This window comes from Myxine glutinosa, chromosome 5 (genome assembly GCF_964187855.1).
Source record: "Myxine glutinosa chromosome 5, kmMyxGlut1.1, whole genome shotgun sequence".
In the NCBI taxonomy this organism is placed as follows: Eukaryota; Metazoa; Chordata; class Myxini; order Myxiniformes; family Myxinidae; genus Myxine; species Myxine glutinosa.
Genome location: NC_136265.1, coordinates 7,071,935 through 7,087,886, shown reverse-complemented (window position 1 = coordinate 7,087,886; position 15,952 = coordinate 7,071,935). Strand labels below are relative to the sequence as shown.

Here is a 15,952-nt window from a genome sequence, read left to right as displayed (position 1 = left end):
TCATGACCCAATTGTAGACATTTTAACATTCATCACCTTGATTAAGGTTTGTCCTATTGGAATGAAATTGCCCTCTTTAGATTGCATTTAGCAAGACTCATTAACCCCTCCAGGTTAAATGTCGGTCTGAAAACATCGATGATTGTGTTTTTTGGTGCTGGTGTTTTTGTCATCGCTGATTGAGACAGGTGTTTACAGGTTACTCGGGTTGATGAGACAGGTGTTTACAGGTTACCCAGGATGATTGAGATAATGTCAATGTGGAAAGATGTTAATGTCTCTTGTATTCTCCAATCTCTGTGCAGCCGGCCTGGTCCCTCTGCCGAGTTCTCGGTTGATCGAGACCATCCCTTCATGTCATTCTTGTCCATGCTTGGCCCTTCCCCGGATTGGAACGTGGGACTCTCGGCTGAGAATCTGTGTACCCCTGACTGCAGCTGGGTCCAGCACAGTGTCCAGGATTTGATCCCATGGGATGCAGGCACGGACAGCGGAACCACATACGAGGTTTTCTAAAATCCTCATCACGAACATAATAACATCTTGTACATGATCGTTGATATAATTAGTGCCAAATGATGATCACTATGACAACTGGTCATCATTGTGCATCAAGGTTGAGGTGTGATTTGTACTGAGGACATTACTCAAGCATTTCCCCAAATTATTAAACATGTTATCTTGGTAGCCTTAGCTCATTTGCATGTTATATTGGTAGCCTCAGCTCATTTGCATGTTATCTTGGTAACCTTAGCTCATTTGCAGAACGAGGTAGTGAGGCTTGTAATCCCAAAAATAGGAATTCTATGGAGTGTTTGTGATTTGTTTTGGAATGTCTTATTTCATGGCTGATAGACAGGGCCTTTTGATCTGGAAGGATGGATGAGTACACACAGCTGTTGAAAACATTGTTTGGTAACGGTAACACATTGGGGCATTCCAGGAAGAGAGAGAGTGTGTGTGTGTGTGTGTGTGTGTGTGTGTGTGTGTGTGTGTGTGTGTGTGTGTGTGTGTGTGTGTGTGTGTGTGTGTGTGTGTGTGTGTGTGTGTGTGTGTGTGTGTGTGTGTGTGTGTGTGTGTGTGTGTGTGTGTTAGTTGGTTAGTTGGTTGGTTGGTTGGTTAGTTAGTTTAGTTAGTTGTATCTCAGAGAAACGTCCGAGCTGTATCTCAATCGACTGGACTTTCGGAATGAAATTTTGCAATAATGGTAATATAAAGTATGTGGGGTTGACATAATTGTTGACCTTGACCTAAGGTCATGACCCAATTATAGATATTTATTTTGACATTGTTCATCTAACTCGATTAAGGTTTGTCCAATCAGAATGAAATTGCCCTTTCGAGATAGCATTTAGCAAGACACATTTACAGTTAACGTACGTCACACCCCTTGGGTTAAGCGTCGAGGGTCAAATGGCAGTCCAAAAAAAGCGATTTTTTTTTTTTAAAGCCATTATTATTATTTTTTTAAAGCCATTTTTATTATTCAAAAAAGCCATTATTATTTCAAAAAAGCCATTATTATTATTTTAAAAAGCCGTTATTATTATTATTTAAAAAAGCCATTATTATTTTTAAAAGCCTTTTTTTTTTAAGCCATTATTATTATTATTATTTTTAAAGCCATTAATATTATTTTTAAAAAGCCGCTATTATTATTTTAAAAAGCCGTTATTATTTTAAAAAGCCGTTATTTTCAAAAGTCATTATTTTTAAAACCCTTTTTTTAAAAAGCCATTATTTTTATTTTTAAAAGCCATTATTATTATTTTAAAAATCCATTATTATTATTTTAAAAAGCCGTTATTATTATTTTAAAAAGCCGTTATTTTTTTTTTTAAAGCCGTTATTATTTTTTAAAAAGCCATTATTATTTTTAAAAGCCATTATTATTATTTTTAAAAGCCATTATTATTATTTTTAAAAAGCCGTTATTATTTTAAAAAGCCATTATTATTATTTTTTTTTTTAAAGCCATTATTATTATTTTAAAAAGCCATTATTATTATTTTAAAAAGCCGTTATTATTATTTTAAAAAGCCATTTTTTATATATATTTTTTAAAGCCGTTATTATTTTTTAAAAAGCCATTATTATTATTTTTAAAAGCCATTATTATTATTTAAAAAAGCCATTATTATTATTTTTTAAAAGCCGTTTTTATTATTTTAAAAAGCCTTTTTTTTTTTTAAGCCATTATTATTATTTTTAAAAAGCCGTTATTATTATTTTAGAAAGCCATTATTATTTTTTTTTTTTTAAAAGCCATTTATTATTTTAAAAAGCCGTTATTATTATTTTAAAAAAAATTGTCGTCGCTCAATTTGCCAATGTGGAGTCTCAGACCGCTTGGCCTTCTAAGATGTTTTTGCATCATAATGGTGTACCTGCACTGAGGTTGTGCACCTGATATTTGAATCGTGTCAGTGAACCACTTTTTTGGATTGTGACGTAATTAACAAAAAAAACACCTTTTTGATAATAACTTGAATAATTTTCTGCCACTTTTCATGATGTTTAATTTTTGGATAGATTGTAGATGGGGACACATTTTCTCAATTTATCCTCTATCCCTAAATGTTGAAAGTTAACATCATATGGCGGTCCGAAAAAAAAAGGCCATCATTGGATCGCGGGGTCTTACCCTTGGCGGTGACCTTGTGATTACAGGTGTGGAGTTTTCTTTTGTTGTTTTCATGAACTTTAGTTTGGGTACAAAGTCGATGCGGCCGGCTTTTCATTTTGGGAAGCCTTCTAGTGATGTATGTTTTGATTGGATATCTAGGCCGGAGGCTATACTTCACACCACCTCGGCCATTCTTTCGTTAAAATTGGGCACAGGTGATCTAATTAGGAAGCACGGTAAAGACAAATTGGCACGCGACAGCTTCCAACAGGTGTGACGCAGGAGGCCGATGACTCTAGGCCTCTGATGAGGATCACAAACTAGTATAGGTCTACCTTAAATATGGAAAAGATTATGAATCCAGGTGTCAACGTGGACGCACCTGTGTCTCTCTGCACATTGTACGTGTGTGGAGACGGAGGAAGAGGATCATACTGTTTGGTGTTCCGATCCGTTACTGGGATCCCAGGTCCAAATTCCATGTAGTGCGTTGTTTGCGCATTGTCTAACAATGTCCTTGTACTTTGTTTAAGCGTCTATGTCTTTGTGTCTCCTAATGTCTTTGTGCTGAGTGTGGTACATGTATAACCTCCTCCATGAGCCTCGGTTCAAGGTTTAAAAGGAGCAAATCTTGATGTATACTTGAGGAAGAGTATTTTGGATCTTTTATGAAAAACTTTTTGCTTTCAAGTTCCTTCCTGTCGCTACGAAATCCTCCTATCGTCCCCTCTACTCCCCATCACCTTGCTCACCTGTTTCACTTCTGTACCTCTACTTCATTCTCCAAACTTCCTTTTGTAAGTCATACCTTGATTAATACCATTTTGCTTTACCTCCCTTACACGCTCCACCTTCAGTCTCCAAACCTCCCGACGATACCTCAAGAAAGAATCAGACCATTGACCAGCCTGGATCACCTGGACAGTCCCTTTTATGACACCGAAGGTGGACCGATCACCCCCGTCGCCCGAGTGATCATCGAAAGGCTGGCACGGAAGGTGAGATTGAAACGTCGTTTGCCAATTGGATCACTAAACGTAATGACGTCATACCTGCAGAGACTCTAATATTGTCACGGTCTATTGATGTACCATGGTAGTTTTCTCAATACCTACAAACAGGCATTTGACCAGGTTGATGACACGGTCGATTATTCCCTTCAGGATACCTGTAAAGTAAATTTACCTCCGCCGCCTAAGAAGGACGGAGGTTATATTTTCACCCATGTATGTCTGTGCTTCTTTGTGAGCAGGATATCTCAAAAAGTTATGGACGGATTTGGACGAAACATGTTGGACAGGTTGGGTGTGTGACAAGGATGAGTTGATCCGATTTTGGTGAAGATGCGAATCTGGATTCAGATATGAGAATTATTTAATTTTTCAAGTGATTCTTCACAATTGAGAGATCAGGCCAAAACTGATCTATAGCAGGATATCTGAAAAAGTTATGGATGGATTTGGACAAAACTTGTTGGACAGGTTGGGTGTGTTACAAGGATGGGTTGATCCGATTTTGGTGAAGATCCGAATCTGGATTCGGATATGAGAATTATTTAATTTTTCAAGTGATTCTTCACCATTGAGAGATCAGGCCAAAACTGATCTATAGCAGGATATCTGAAAAAGTTATGGATGGATTTGGACGAAACTTGTTGGACAGGTTGGGTGTGTGACAAGGATGAGTTGATCCGATTTTGGTGAAGATCTGAATCTGGATTCGGATATGAGAATTATTTAATTTTTCAAGTGATTCTTCACCATTGAGAGATCAGGCCAAAACTGATCTATAGCAGGATATCTAAAAAAGTTATGGATGGATTTGGACAAAACTTGTTGGACAGGTTGGGTGTGTTACAAGGATGGGTTGATCCGATTTTGGTGAAGATCCGAATCTGGATTCGGATATGAGAATTATTTAATTTTTCAAGTGATTCTTCACAATTGAGAGATCAGGCCAAAACTGATCTATAGCAGGATATCTCAAAAAGTTATGGACGGATTTGGACGAAACATGTTGGACAGGCTGGGTGTGTGACAAGGATGAATTGATCCGATTTTGGTGATCTGAATCTGGATTCGGATATGAGAATTATTTAATTTTTCAAGTGATTCTTCACCATTGAGAGATGAGGCCAAAACTGATCTATAGCAGGATATCTGAAAAAGTTATGGACGGATTTGGACGAAACATGTTGGACAGGTTGGGTGTGTTACAAGGATGGGTTGATCCGATTTTGGTGAAGATGCGAATCTGGATTCAGATATGAGAATTATTTAATTTTTCAAGTGATTCTTCACCATTGAGAGATCAGGCCAAAACTGATCTATAGCAGGATATCTGAAAAAGTTATGGATGGATTTGGACAAAACTTGTTGGACAGGCTGGGTGTGTGACAAGGATGAATTGATCCGATTTTGGTGATCTGAATCTGGATTCGGATATGAGAATTATTTAATTTTTCAAGTGATTCTTCACCATTGAGAGATGAGGCCAAAACTGATCTATAGCAGGATATCTCAAAAAGTTATGGATGGATTTGGACGAAACTTGTTGGACAGGTTCGGTGTGTGACGAGGATGAATTGATCCGATTTTGGTGAAGATCCGAATCTGGATTCGGATATGAGAATTATTTAATTTTTACATTGATTCTTTATCATTGAGAGATGAGGCCAAAACTGATCTATAGCAGGATATCTCTAAAAGTTATGGATGGATTTGGCCGAAACTTGTTGGACAGGCTGGGTGTGTGACAAGGATGAGTTGATCCGATTTTGGTGAAGTTCTGAATCTGGATTCGGATATGAGAATTATTTAATTTTTCAAGTGATTCTTCACCATTGAGAGATGAGGCCAAAACTGATCTATAGCAGGATATCTCTAAAAGTTATGGATGGATTTGGACGAAACTTGTTGGACAGGCTGGGTGTGTGACAAGGATGAGTTGATCCGATTTTGGTGAAGATCTGAATCTGGATTCGGATACGAGAATTATTTAATTTTTCAAGTGATGAGAGATGAGGCCAAAACTGATCTATAGCAGGATATCTCAAAAAGTTATGGATGGATTTGGACGAAACTAGGTGGACGAGTTGCTTAGGCGACAAGAACAAGTCGATTTGATTTTGGTTCAGGTCCGAATCCAGATCCGGCCTATCAGTGGGATACAAAATGTAAACTGTTCACCAGGTGGAGGTGTGCGCTCTACCGAGTGTCGTTCTCGTTTTCAATGTTCCTGAGAGGTCCGGGGTTTAGGAACAGCAAAAACTCGTGCGAACCTCCATCAGGACATTTGGCCAGCGAAGCCGCACCAGGTGGTTCCCGATGAATCCCAGTGGTAGAAAGGTAACTGTAGGCCACAGGACTCCGAACGATGGTTTATATCACGGTCGGATGGTATGTTGAGAAAAATGCAATGAATCACATCCTGATTCCCTGTCCGACGTGAACCACAGGGGGAACATTGCAACACACGACCCGATGATGTCGATGATGTGGTGAGTGGAGAAGATGAAGATGAAGGTCAGTTCCCTTGTTATTAGTGATGTTATTTTCTCTTCTTCACAGAAATGATCTCATTCTTTTCTGTTTATGTCTGTCAGTCCTTCCATTCTCGCAGTGCACCTCCCTCTACACCTCTTCAAACCACGAAAATGAAGGAAGCGAAAAATGAGTTTTTGACGAGTTGTACACCATAGGGTGTACACCATAGGTTGTACACCATAGGGTGTACACCATAGGTTGTACACCATAGGGTGTACACCATAGGTTGTACACCATAGGGTGTACACCATAGGTTGTATACCATAGGGTATCAGGTTGACAAGTCAATGGTAAAGCTGAAAGTAACAGATGGACAAAGACCATCCACTGTTCAGTTGGAGTAGGGAGGTCTTTGAGAGGTCGTGCAGATTTGACTGGGTTAATGAAAATGAAAGACCAATAAGCTCGTGAAACGTCACCTTTACTATTTTGAACAGAGACATCCAGGTGGAGCGTGTTTTTTTACCTTCACCAGAGGAGAGGGTATTGTATTTGGGTCCGCTGGTGAAGATTATTCAGGTATGTTGGTCGGTGTTGTGCGTTATTACTTGGCAAAAAAATGTTTTTGGACAAGTATGTTGATCACTCCGGTTTGTGTGTTTGTTTGTTTGTCCACTCAGTTCACTCTGGTATGTGTGTGTGTGTGTGTGTGTGTGTGTGTGTGTGTGTGTGTGTGTGTGTGTGTGTGTGTGTGTGTGTGTGTGTTTGTCCACTCAGTTCACTCCGGTTTGTGTGTGTGTTTGTCCGTTCAGTTCACTCCGGTTTGTGTGTTTGTCCGCTCAGTTCACTCCGGTTTGTGTGACTGTGTGTGTGTGTGTGTTTGTCCACTCAGTTCACTCCGGTTTGTGTGTGTGTGTGTGTGTGTGTGTGTGTTTGTCCGCTCAGTTCACTCCGGTTTGTGTGTTTGTGTGTGTGTTTGTCCGCTCAGTTCACTCTGGTTTGTGTGTTTGTTTGTTTGTCCGCTCAGTTCACTCCGGTTTGTGTGTGTGTTTGTTTGTCTGCTCAGTTCACTCCGGTTTGTGTTTGTGTGTTTGTCCGCTCAGTTCACTCCGGTTTGTGTTTGTTTGTTTGTCCGCTCAGTTCACTCCGGTTTGTGTGTGTGTGTTTGTCCGCTCAGTTCACTCCGGTTTGTGTGTTTGTCCGCTCAGTTCACTCCGGTTTGTGTGTCTGTGTGTGTGTGTGTGTGTGTGTGTTTGTCCGCTCAGTTCACTCCGGTTTGTGTGTCTGTGTGTGTGTGTGTGTGTGTGTGTGTGTGTGTTTGTCCGCTCAGTTCACTCCGGTTTGTGTGTGTGTGTGTGTGTCCGCTCAGTTCACTCCGGTTTGTGTGTCTGTGTGTGTGTGTGTGTGTGTGTGTGTGTGTGTGTGTGTGTGTGTGTGTGTGTGTGTGTGTGTGTGTTTGTCCGCTCAGTTCACTCCGGTTTGTGTGTGTGTGTGTGTCCGCTCACTTATACTTGCCTACAGGTCACAATTTTGAACCGATCTTTACGAAACTTCACCAAATGGTAGAGTTCGTGGTCCCACAAAATCCTATATATTTTTGAGGTCAAAAGGTCAACATAGGCCAAAGGTCAACCACTTGTCCCAAATTCCTAAAATGCTCAATTTTAATCCGATTGACTTGAAATTTCAATACAATTTTCATATCCGCTAACTGAATTCAACCACAAACTATTTTGGATATCAACATAGGCCAAAAGGTCAACATAGGCCAAATTTATAAAATTGACAATTTTCATCCAATTAACTTAATTTGAAGAAGATTTGCATATCAGGTCACAGAATTCAACCACCAATTTATGTGTGCGGTAAAAAGGTTGCTCTACGGAGTCCCATTATACTTTGTTCTCTTTTACCAAGTGTCGCTCTATGAGTGATTTTTCGTCTCTGTCTGTTTGTCAGTCGCCTACAGGTCACAATTTTCAACTGATCTTCACCAAATGGTGGAGTTGATAAAAAGCAAGAAGCCTATTGTTTTTGGGGTCAAAAGGTCAATATAGGCCAAAGGTCACCAACTTTGTCAAATTTCTAAAATCCTCAATTTTCATCCGATTGACTTGAAATTTGAAGAGGATTTGCACATCTGGTCACTGAATTCAACCACCAAGTATTTTTGAGATCAACCTAGGCCAAAAGGTCAACATAGGCCTAATTTCAAAAATCCTCAATTTTCATCCGATTGACTTGAAATTTGAAGAGGATTTGCACATCTGGTCACTGAATTCAACCGCCAAGTATTTTTGAGGTCAACATAGGCGAAAGGGTCAACCGAGGCCAGATTTCTCAAATCCTCAATTTTCATCTGATTGACTTGAAATTTTAAGAGGATTTGCATATCTAGACACTGAATTCAACCACAAATTATTTTTGAGGTCATCTTAGGCCAACAACTTATTTTAGGGATTTCGCAAGTATCGTGCTATGCACGACATATTTCTTGTTTGTCTGTCTGTCTGTCTGTTTATGTTTGTCCACACAGATTGAACATGATTTTCCCTGCAACCGTTGGTCCGATTGACAGGAATTTTACACCAGAGGTGCGCCTGCTCCTCCATATTTTTTTAATGATAATGATGACGTCATAGGTCACGTGGTACAGGCGCCATATTGGCAAAACCGAAAAACCTTGCACCTCTATAATCTCCAAAAGCGCTGCGTAGAAAAAATTGAGACATGGCTCATTGTAAATAACTCACCATAGGGAATAACATGTTAATGATGATGTCATAGGTTCCTCCATTATGACATCATAATTCGACAAGTACAAAACTTCATCCGATTAAGAAGAAATTTTTCGGAGCGCCATCTCTGGATAAATGGGTAGAGGGAAAAAAAAAAAGATGATGTCATCGGTCACGTGGTTCGGCCGCCATATTTGTTTTAACAAAAGCCTTAAAAACCACTAAAAACACGTCCTGGCGAGGGCCTGCAATCTCTGATTGCTCTTTCTTGTTCAAAATGATATAGACATCGTAGATATCTGTAGTTGGCAGAGGGGAAGGTATACGAGGCCAATGGCCTGACTTCAGGGAGGTTCGATTGGGTTCAGCAACCTTTCCTATCGTGTGACTCATTTTAACATCAGTCTCTATCTTGATCGAGTTGATCAACAGGACTGTTCTATCATAGACTTGGAGATTTTTTCTTTTTTTTGTATACAAGGTCGAGGCTCGTGTAAGAGCTAACATTAATCACAAAAAAAAACAAAAGGACACATAAAACATATCATAAAGGGAGTGGGAGACAAGATGGGGAGAGAGAGGGAAGCACACAAGTACAACAGTGGAGAACAAGGACTTCGGAAGATCTGTGGGAGGGAGAGGGCTTGCTTGGGGGGAGGAGGCATGGGAAGGGGGGTGGGGGAGGGGTGGGAGAGGTATAAAACACATGGACACTGCTAGGACTTCCAGGAATGAAGTTGGTATTTCAAAAAAGTGTATCTGGGGTGAATTAGCGGGGGTAGAAAAGATCAAGGTTTTGGATGGGGGAAGACAAGAGATGGTGGTGAACAGCTGTTTTAAAAACCTGGAGGGAGGAGTGGGATTGAAGGGAGTGGGGGAGTTTGTTCCAGAGGTGGGAGAAGAGAGGAATGAAGGAGTGAAGGTGAGCAGAGAGTCTTGATTTTGGCAGTTTAACCATAAGAGGGTTGCAGGCAGATCTTGTGCGACCAAAGGAATATTTGGGCGACAGAGCACAGAGAGAGCTGGGGGAGCAAGGCCAGAAAGGAGTCGGCGGAAGACAGAAAGACCACCAACCTGCCTGCGGTGAGTGAATGACCCTCGGAGTTCGCTTCATCGCGGGATGAAGGAACGTTATTTAGAAGCTTAAGAAAGTTTGGAGAACAGTTGGAAATATTCCAAAAGCCGAACTCTTCGTAAGACTCTCTCATAGTTATCAGAATTTGAAGGTCGAGAGGAACAAATGGAGGTGAGCTGGAAAGCACAAGACAGAAGTTCTTCAGTTTGTTGTTCACTCTGCTCGTCTCTTGTTCTCCACAATGAACTTTGATGAACCCCCATGTTTGACCCAATTTCACGTCCTCCATCACTCTTCACCCTAACATCACCCTGTCCCATTGTCTGTATGTATTTACACAGAAGACCAAACTTTCCGCACGTGCGTCTACGAGCCTTGGTCGCAGTGGTCCGCCTGTAGCAGTCGGACCTGTGATCCAGGGAAGCAGATGAGACAAAGGAGACTCCGTGCTCAACTGGATTTCTCCCATCCTTGCTTGCACACCCAAGACATGCAGACCTGCCAGGGTCACTGTCCTGCCCAGGGTACGCCATCTTTGCTTCAACGAAACCTCCATAATGTGGTGGACAAATATATATTCACTGGATCTTTTGTGCCAATATCTTTGTAGTCGATTTTGTTTTTGGGATTTGTTGACAGACAACTCTGTATGCACACTGTCTGAGTGGTTACCCTGGAGCGCTTGCAGCGAGATGTGTGGACAAGGCGTTCGAAGACGAGAGAGATACGTGAAACATTATCCAGACGATGGGTCCATGTGCAAGTTGGAAACGGAAGAGACGGAATCCTGTACCGTCAACACAGACTGTTGTACGTACTGCATATCCATCCATGTTTCATATAACCTAGTTAAACGGGTAAATCAATTAAATTAATATCTGCTGTAAGTCTCGGCTCTCTGAAAGACAAGAAACGAATACTCATTGGATTTTCTTCCCTTTTTTTTTTTTTTTTTGGTATACAAGATCGAGGCTCGTGGAAGAGCATCAATCACATTAAAAAAAAAAAAAATAACGGACACACAAAATATACAATAAAGGGAGCGGGAGACAAGATGGGGAGAGATTTAGATTCGCAACTCAAACAGTTTTCTAACAGGTTTGTCATTCACCACAAACTCCACCGCAGCTCCAGACACCTGCAGAGTGAGCGAGTGGTTAACCTGGTCGGAATGCAGCGAGACGTGTGGGATCGGGATCAGACGACGTGTCCGCACCATCACGCAAATGGACAGTGGGACCGGAAACTGTCTGATAGCTCTCGTCCAAATGGAAAAGTGCATGATGCCTAACTGCCGTATGTACAAGCTTTGCCTGACTCTGTCTGTGTCTATCTCTGGGGGGAGTTGGATGGAGGGGGTTAAAGTGGGTCTTTCTCCAGAAAAAGTTGGTGAACCAGAAGGGAGAATCTGAGTTTCCCCCCAATTCAAAAGGCTTGAGCAAGAGCACGACAAGTTGTACATCACTCCAGGAAACTCACCCAACATTAATGAAAAAGTCTGACACCGACTGAAAAACATATAAAAGAGGAAAATCATCCATGGTGTACCGAGCTTACCTGGTGCAGGATAATTCCTTCCTGGTTATGGGCAACAATTGTCCGAATCGTGGAAAACATCGACGATTGTCTGGAGATCTGTCTGCCCCTGCAGTACAGTGTCTCGTCCAAATGCTTCAACCAGCCCACAGTGGTGGTGTCTCTATATCTTTATAAATGCAATTACTTGAGATGCATATACCATTCACTCCACCATCCAGGTAACCAGAGCACCTGGTGATACACAGGTGCGCAATTAATGTCACCAAATTCGAAAACACACATGATCTTCCCACAAAACACATATTATATCTTTGTGTCGCACATTCATTTTGCTGATAGGTGAAGGAATAAAATGTGTGTCCTGATGATATTCGGGACAACAGGCAGAAGCTATGGAGACTAGGGTATCGGGAATGCTGTTACTCATGTGACTATTGCTGCTGTATGGGCACAAGTAATCTTGTGTACTCTGAGCACAAGATTTCCTTTAAAGGTGTTTGTTTGTTTCTGTAGCGAAGTTCCCCTGCATGTTATCCATCTGGACCGAATGGACTTCCTGCTCTGTCACTTGCGCAATTGGAATGCGGACAAGAAGGCGAACATTCAAGCAGCCCGCGGAGGCCGATGTCTGCACCGAGCCCCTGACCGAGGCAGAGAAATGCATGTTACCAGAGTGTCGTAAGTTAACCTCACGTTAACCTTCGATTTCGTACTTTGCCCACACCGGGAGGTAATTAAACATATTGGCTTTGACAGATCTTTCTTGATGTCGTTGATGAGCGGCTGAGTGATTAATGACGGATCCCACTTCTGTCCTTTAAGCCTGGTGTTGGCTGAGCGGTTAGGGTGCGGCTTGGGATCCGAGGATCCTGGGTTTGTTGGCTGAGCGGTTAGGGTGCGGCTTGGGATCCGAGGATCCTGGGTTCGTTGGCCGAGTGGTTATGGTGCCGGCTTGGGATCCGAGGATCCTGGGTTCGTTGGCTGAGCGGTTAGGGTGCCGGCTTGGGATCCGAGGATCCTGGGTTCAAATCGCGGTCGATCGCTGAATTAACGCCAGGGTGGTCGACTCGGCCCGTCATCCTTCCGAGGTCCGCAAATCGAGTACCAGTTCACTGGTAATTCCCTGTGTGCCACAAGAGGCGACTAACAGGGTTGGCGGCAGGAAGGGCATTAAAAAAACATCGATTCAAAAAGGGGACCATGGTGCTCGAAAAAAGGCCAACCCCTGCCCTGCAGGGAAAAATGGCCTCCAAAGGTGGTTCTTCTTTTTCTTTTTCCCACTTCTGTCCTTTGCTCTTCACAGCAATCGACTGCCAGGTCTCCGAATGGCTAAAGGAGGGCCGGTGCAGTCGGAGCTGTGGTCGTGGGAGAGAGCTTTGGGTGCGCCATGTTTTGCGAGCCCCTCATTTCGGAGGCACAAGTTGTCCCACGCTCAGGGAGTCGAGACCCTGCCGGATATCTCGATGTCCGCGGAGAGAAAAACACGGGAGGAGGAGAGAGCGGGCAGAACGGGGTAAGTGGAGGAACTGAAGGATATTACAGTGAGCGGGCATTAAAGTGGGACAGTGAAGAACATTAAGGTGGAAGATGGGGAAAGGAGATAGATATACCATGGAGGGGGTTCAACTTGAACAACCAATGGTGTTTTCCTTCTTTCCCTTGTCCCAGCTTGTTTCCTCGCCCGTTGGAGCCCCTGGCGACCCTGCAGTGCCGCGTGTGGAGGAGGACAGCAACAGCGCGTCCGGAGGCCACGTCCACGCCACGTTCCCAATTGTAGTGGTACCAGTGAGACCCGGACATGCAATGACCATCCGTGCGATTAGACCCGGCACTTACTCAGGATAACACGGTGCAGCCATGGGTTAAAACACTCCTAGGCCTCCACAAGTACCGTCCACTCGGCGACAATGTTGTTGACTCGTTTTTATGCCTACTTACATCGGCCCATTTTAGTTAGTTATGTTTGGCCTATAATATCATTCCAAGCTCTAAACTTTACTACTTGCACAGGCCCAAGGCTAGGAAACTTTGACCAAGGCCTGTGTAGTCAAATTAAATGGCGATTTGTTCTGTAGCAAACCGTTTATACTTTATACACGTGTTTGGTATGAATTTACGAAAATATATTTTAATATTTGAGGGTAACGATATTAAAACCAGTAACGCTACAAGCAAAACTATACTTAGTTGGTAAGTTCCAAGTTTTATATCACTTATTTCACTACATTTGCATTAAAACGATGAAGTCGGTGATTTTCGCTCTTCCACCAGTGTTCCGTCCTCTTTTTGACCGTAAACAAAACGTGAAAGTTTAAAAAAGTAAGCAAAAATGTTTACCTGGCATCCAGCTGCATAAACAACCTAAATACAGGCCTCGTTACACCAAGTCTTAGGGCAAGCTTTTGTTGGTATGATAGCAAGGGCCTAAACCTCACCTCTCTCCAATAAATGAAAGAATATCAGTGTTCCAATGGTTTTATAGACTGACCTGGAATGATCATAAGCGTACTGAGTAAATGCGGCAATGTCTGCCTCAAAAATGCTTTTGGTTCTCTTACTATCAGTCGTTAAGCCAGGAAAGGTTGTTCTATTCCTTTCAATTATTCACCTGCTGTTTTTCTACGGAACCATTTTGACGATTAAAGCAAAACGAAGCGATCACGGAGGTGGAGCGGGATGGGATGTGCACATTCATATAATAAAAGATTTTCTTTCCAATGAATTTTAAAATGAGTAGCCTGAAATCAATTTGATCGAATTTCTGAGATTTTGTGTGTTTGAAAATTTTGTCATCCTTGGTGAAGTCTTCGTGAAGTTCATTTGTTGCACAGCATGGAGTTCACTCTGCTGTACATTGAGCTGTCCCTGTGACCGTTGAGATCATTACTAATGCGGTGAAGATAGGATGCGTTAAATCACCAGAAACTGAACAAGAATCTCCTTGAATCTTCCTGAGCCTGGGATTCTTGTTTCTGCTTTAAATGTCCAATGATGCTCGGCCTCGCTTTTGTGAATCGGCTTCACATCAAGTATGGGATATCTCACCGAGAAACATGTTTTATCCTTCATCAAACTGAGCATGAGCTCTCATATACCTCCTAAGGGTAAATATGATCACAAGATCTTCCGGAAAAGTAGATTTGAGTATGAGGTCTCCCACAATTCGGATTGGAGTATACTGCGTATATTATATTCGATCCGAGTATATTCGGATCTCCCGGAAAAGTATACTGCAGACAGAAAATCTCCCACAAATATAAAATGGAGCGCAAGATCTCCCCAAAAAGTAAATCTAAGGGAAAGATAACCCGAAAAAGTGACATGGAGTGCAAGATCTCCACAAAAAGTAAATCTAAGGGAAAGATCACCCGAAAAAGTGACATGGAGTGCAAGATCTCCACAAAAAGTAAATCTAAGGAAAAGATAACCCGAAAAAGTGACATGGAGTGCAAGATCGCCACAAAAAGTAAATCTAAGTGAAAGATCACCCGAAAAAGTGACATGGAGTGCAAGATCTCCACAAAAAGTAAATCTAAGGACAAGATAACCCGAAAAAGTGACATTGAGTGCAAGATCGCCACAAAAAGTAAATCTAAGCGAAAGATAACCCGAAAAAGTGACATGGAGTGCAAGATCGCCACAAAAAGTAAATCTAAGCGAAAGATAACCCGAAAAAGTGACATGGAGTGCAAGATCGCCACAAAAAGTAAATCTAAGCGAAAGCTCACCCGAAAAAGTGACATGGAGTGCAAGATCGCCACAAAAAGTAAATCTAAGAGAAAGATCACCTGAAAAAGTGACGAAGTGCAAGATCTCCACAAAAAGTAAATCTAAGGGAAAGATCACCCAAAAAAGTGACAGGGAGTGCAAGATCTCCACAAAAAGTAAATCTAAGGAAAAGATAACCCGAAAAAGTGACATGGAGTGCAAGATCGCCACAAAAAGTAAATCTAAGCGAAAGATCACCTGAAAAAGTGACATGGAGTGCAAGATCGCCACAAAAAGTAAATCTAAGCGAAAGATCACCTGAAAAAGTGACATGGAGTGCAAGATCGCCACAAAAAGTAAATCTAAGGAAAAGATAACCCGAAAAAGTGACATGGAGTGCAAGATCGCCACAAAAAGTAAATCTAAGGAAAAGATAACCCGAAAAAGTGACAGAGTGCTAGATCTCCACAAAAAGTAAATCTAAGGAAAAGATAACCCTAAAAAGTGACATGGAGTGCAAGATCTCCACAAAAAGTAAATCTAAGGAAAAGATAACCCGAAAAAGTGACGTGGAGTGCAAGATCGCCACAAAAAGTAAATCTAAGGAGAAGATCACCCGAAAAAGTGACATGGAGTGCAAGATCTCTTATAAAAGTGAATTGGAAGCAAGATCGCCCATGGAATTAAAACTGGAACACAAAATGACTTGCAAAAGTGAATCTAAATGTAAAATCTCCCGTAAAAGCAAATTGGAGCACAAGATCTTCCGGAAAAGTAGATT

The 15,952-nt window shown here is 41.8% G+C and overlaps 1 protein-coding gene across 2 annotated transcripts in view; it reads left to right on the top strand.

Annotated features, from left to right (window-relative positions):
* Nucleotides 1-14,185, top strand: part of SPON1 (spondin 1) — a 39,060-nt gene extending 24,875 nt beyond the window's left edge. Inside the window, exons 8-16 of one of the 2 annotated variants that reach the window (XM_068117884.2) lie at nucleotides 306-507; nucleotides 3,484-3,624; nucleotides 6,084-6,150; nucleotides 10,266-10,448; nucleotides 10,564-10,734; nucleotides 11,053-11,220; nucleotides 11,977-12,141; nucleotides 12,767-12,976; nucleotides 13,132-14,185. In XM_068117884.2, the coding sequence (XP_067973985.2) occupies nucleotides 306-507; nucleotides 3,484-3,624; nucleotides 6,084-6,150; nucleotides 10,266-10,448; nucleotides 10,564-10,734; nucleotides 11,053-11,220; nucleotides 11,977-12,141; nucleotides 12,767-12,976; nucleotides 13,132-13,286 (1,462 nt within the window). In that variant the 3' untranslated portion in view covers nucleotides 13,287-14,185. The remainder of the gene's footprint in view (nucleotides 1-305; nucleotides 508-3,483; nucleotides 3,625-6,083; nucleotides 6,151-10,265; nucleotides 10,449-10,563; nucleotides 10,735-11,052; nucleotides 11,221-11,976; nucleotides 12,142-12,766; nucleotides 12,977-13,131) is intronic. The other variant, XM_068117885.2, reaches the window with a different exon arrangement.
* Nucleotides 14,186-15,952: the final 1,767 nt, after the last annotated feature.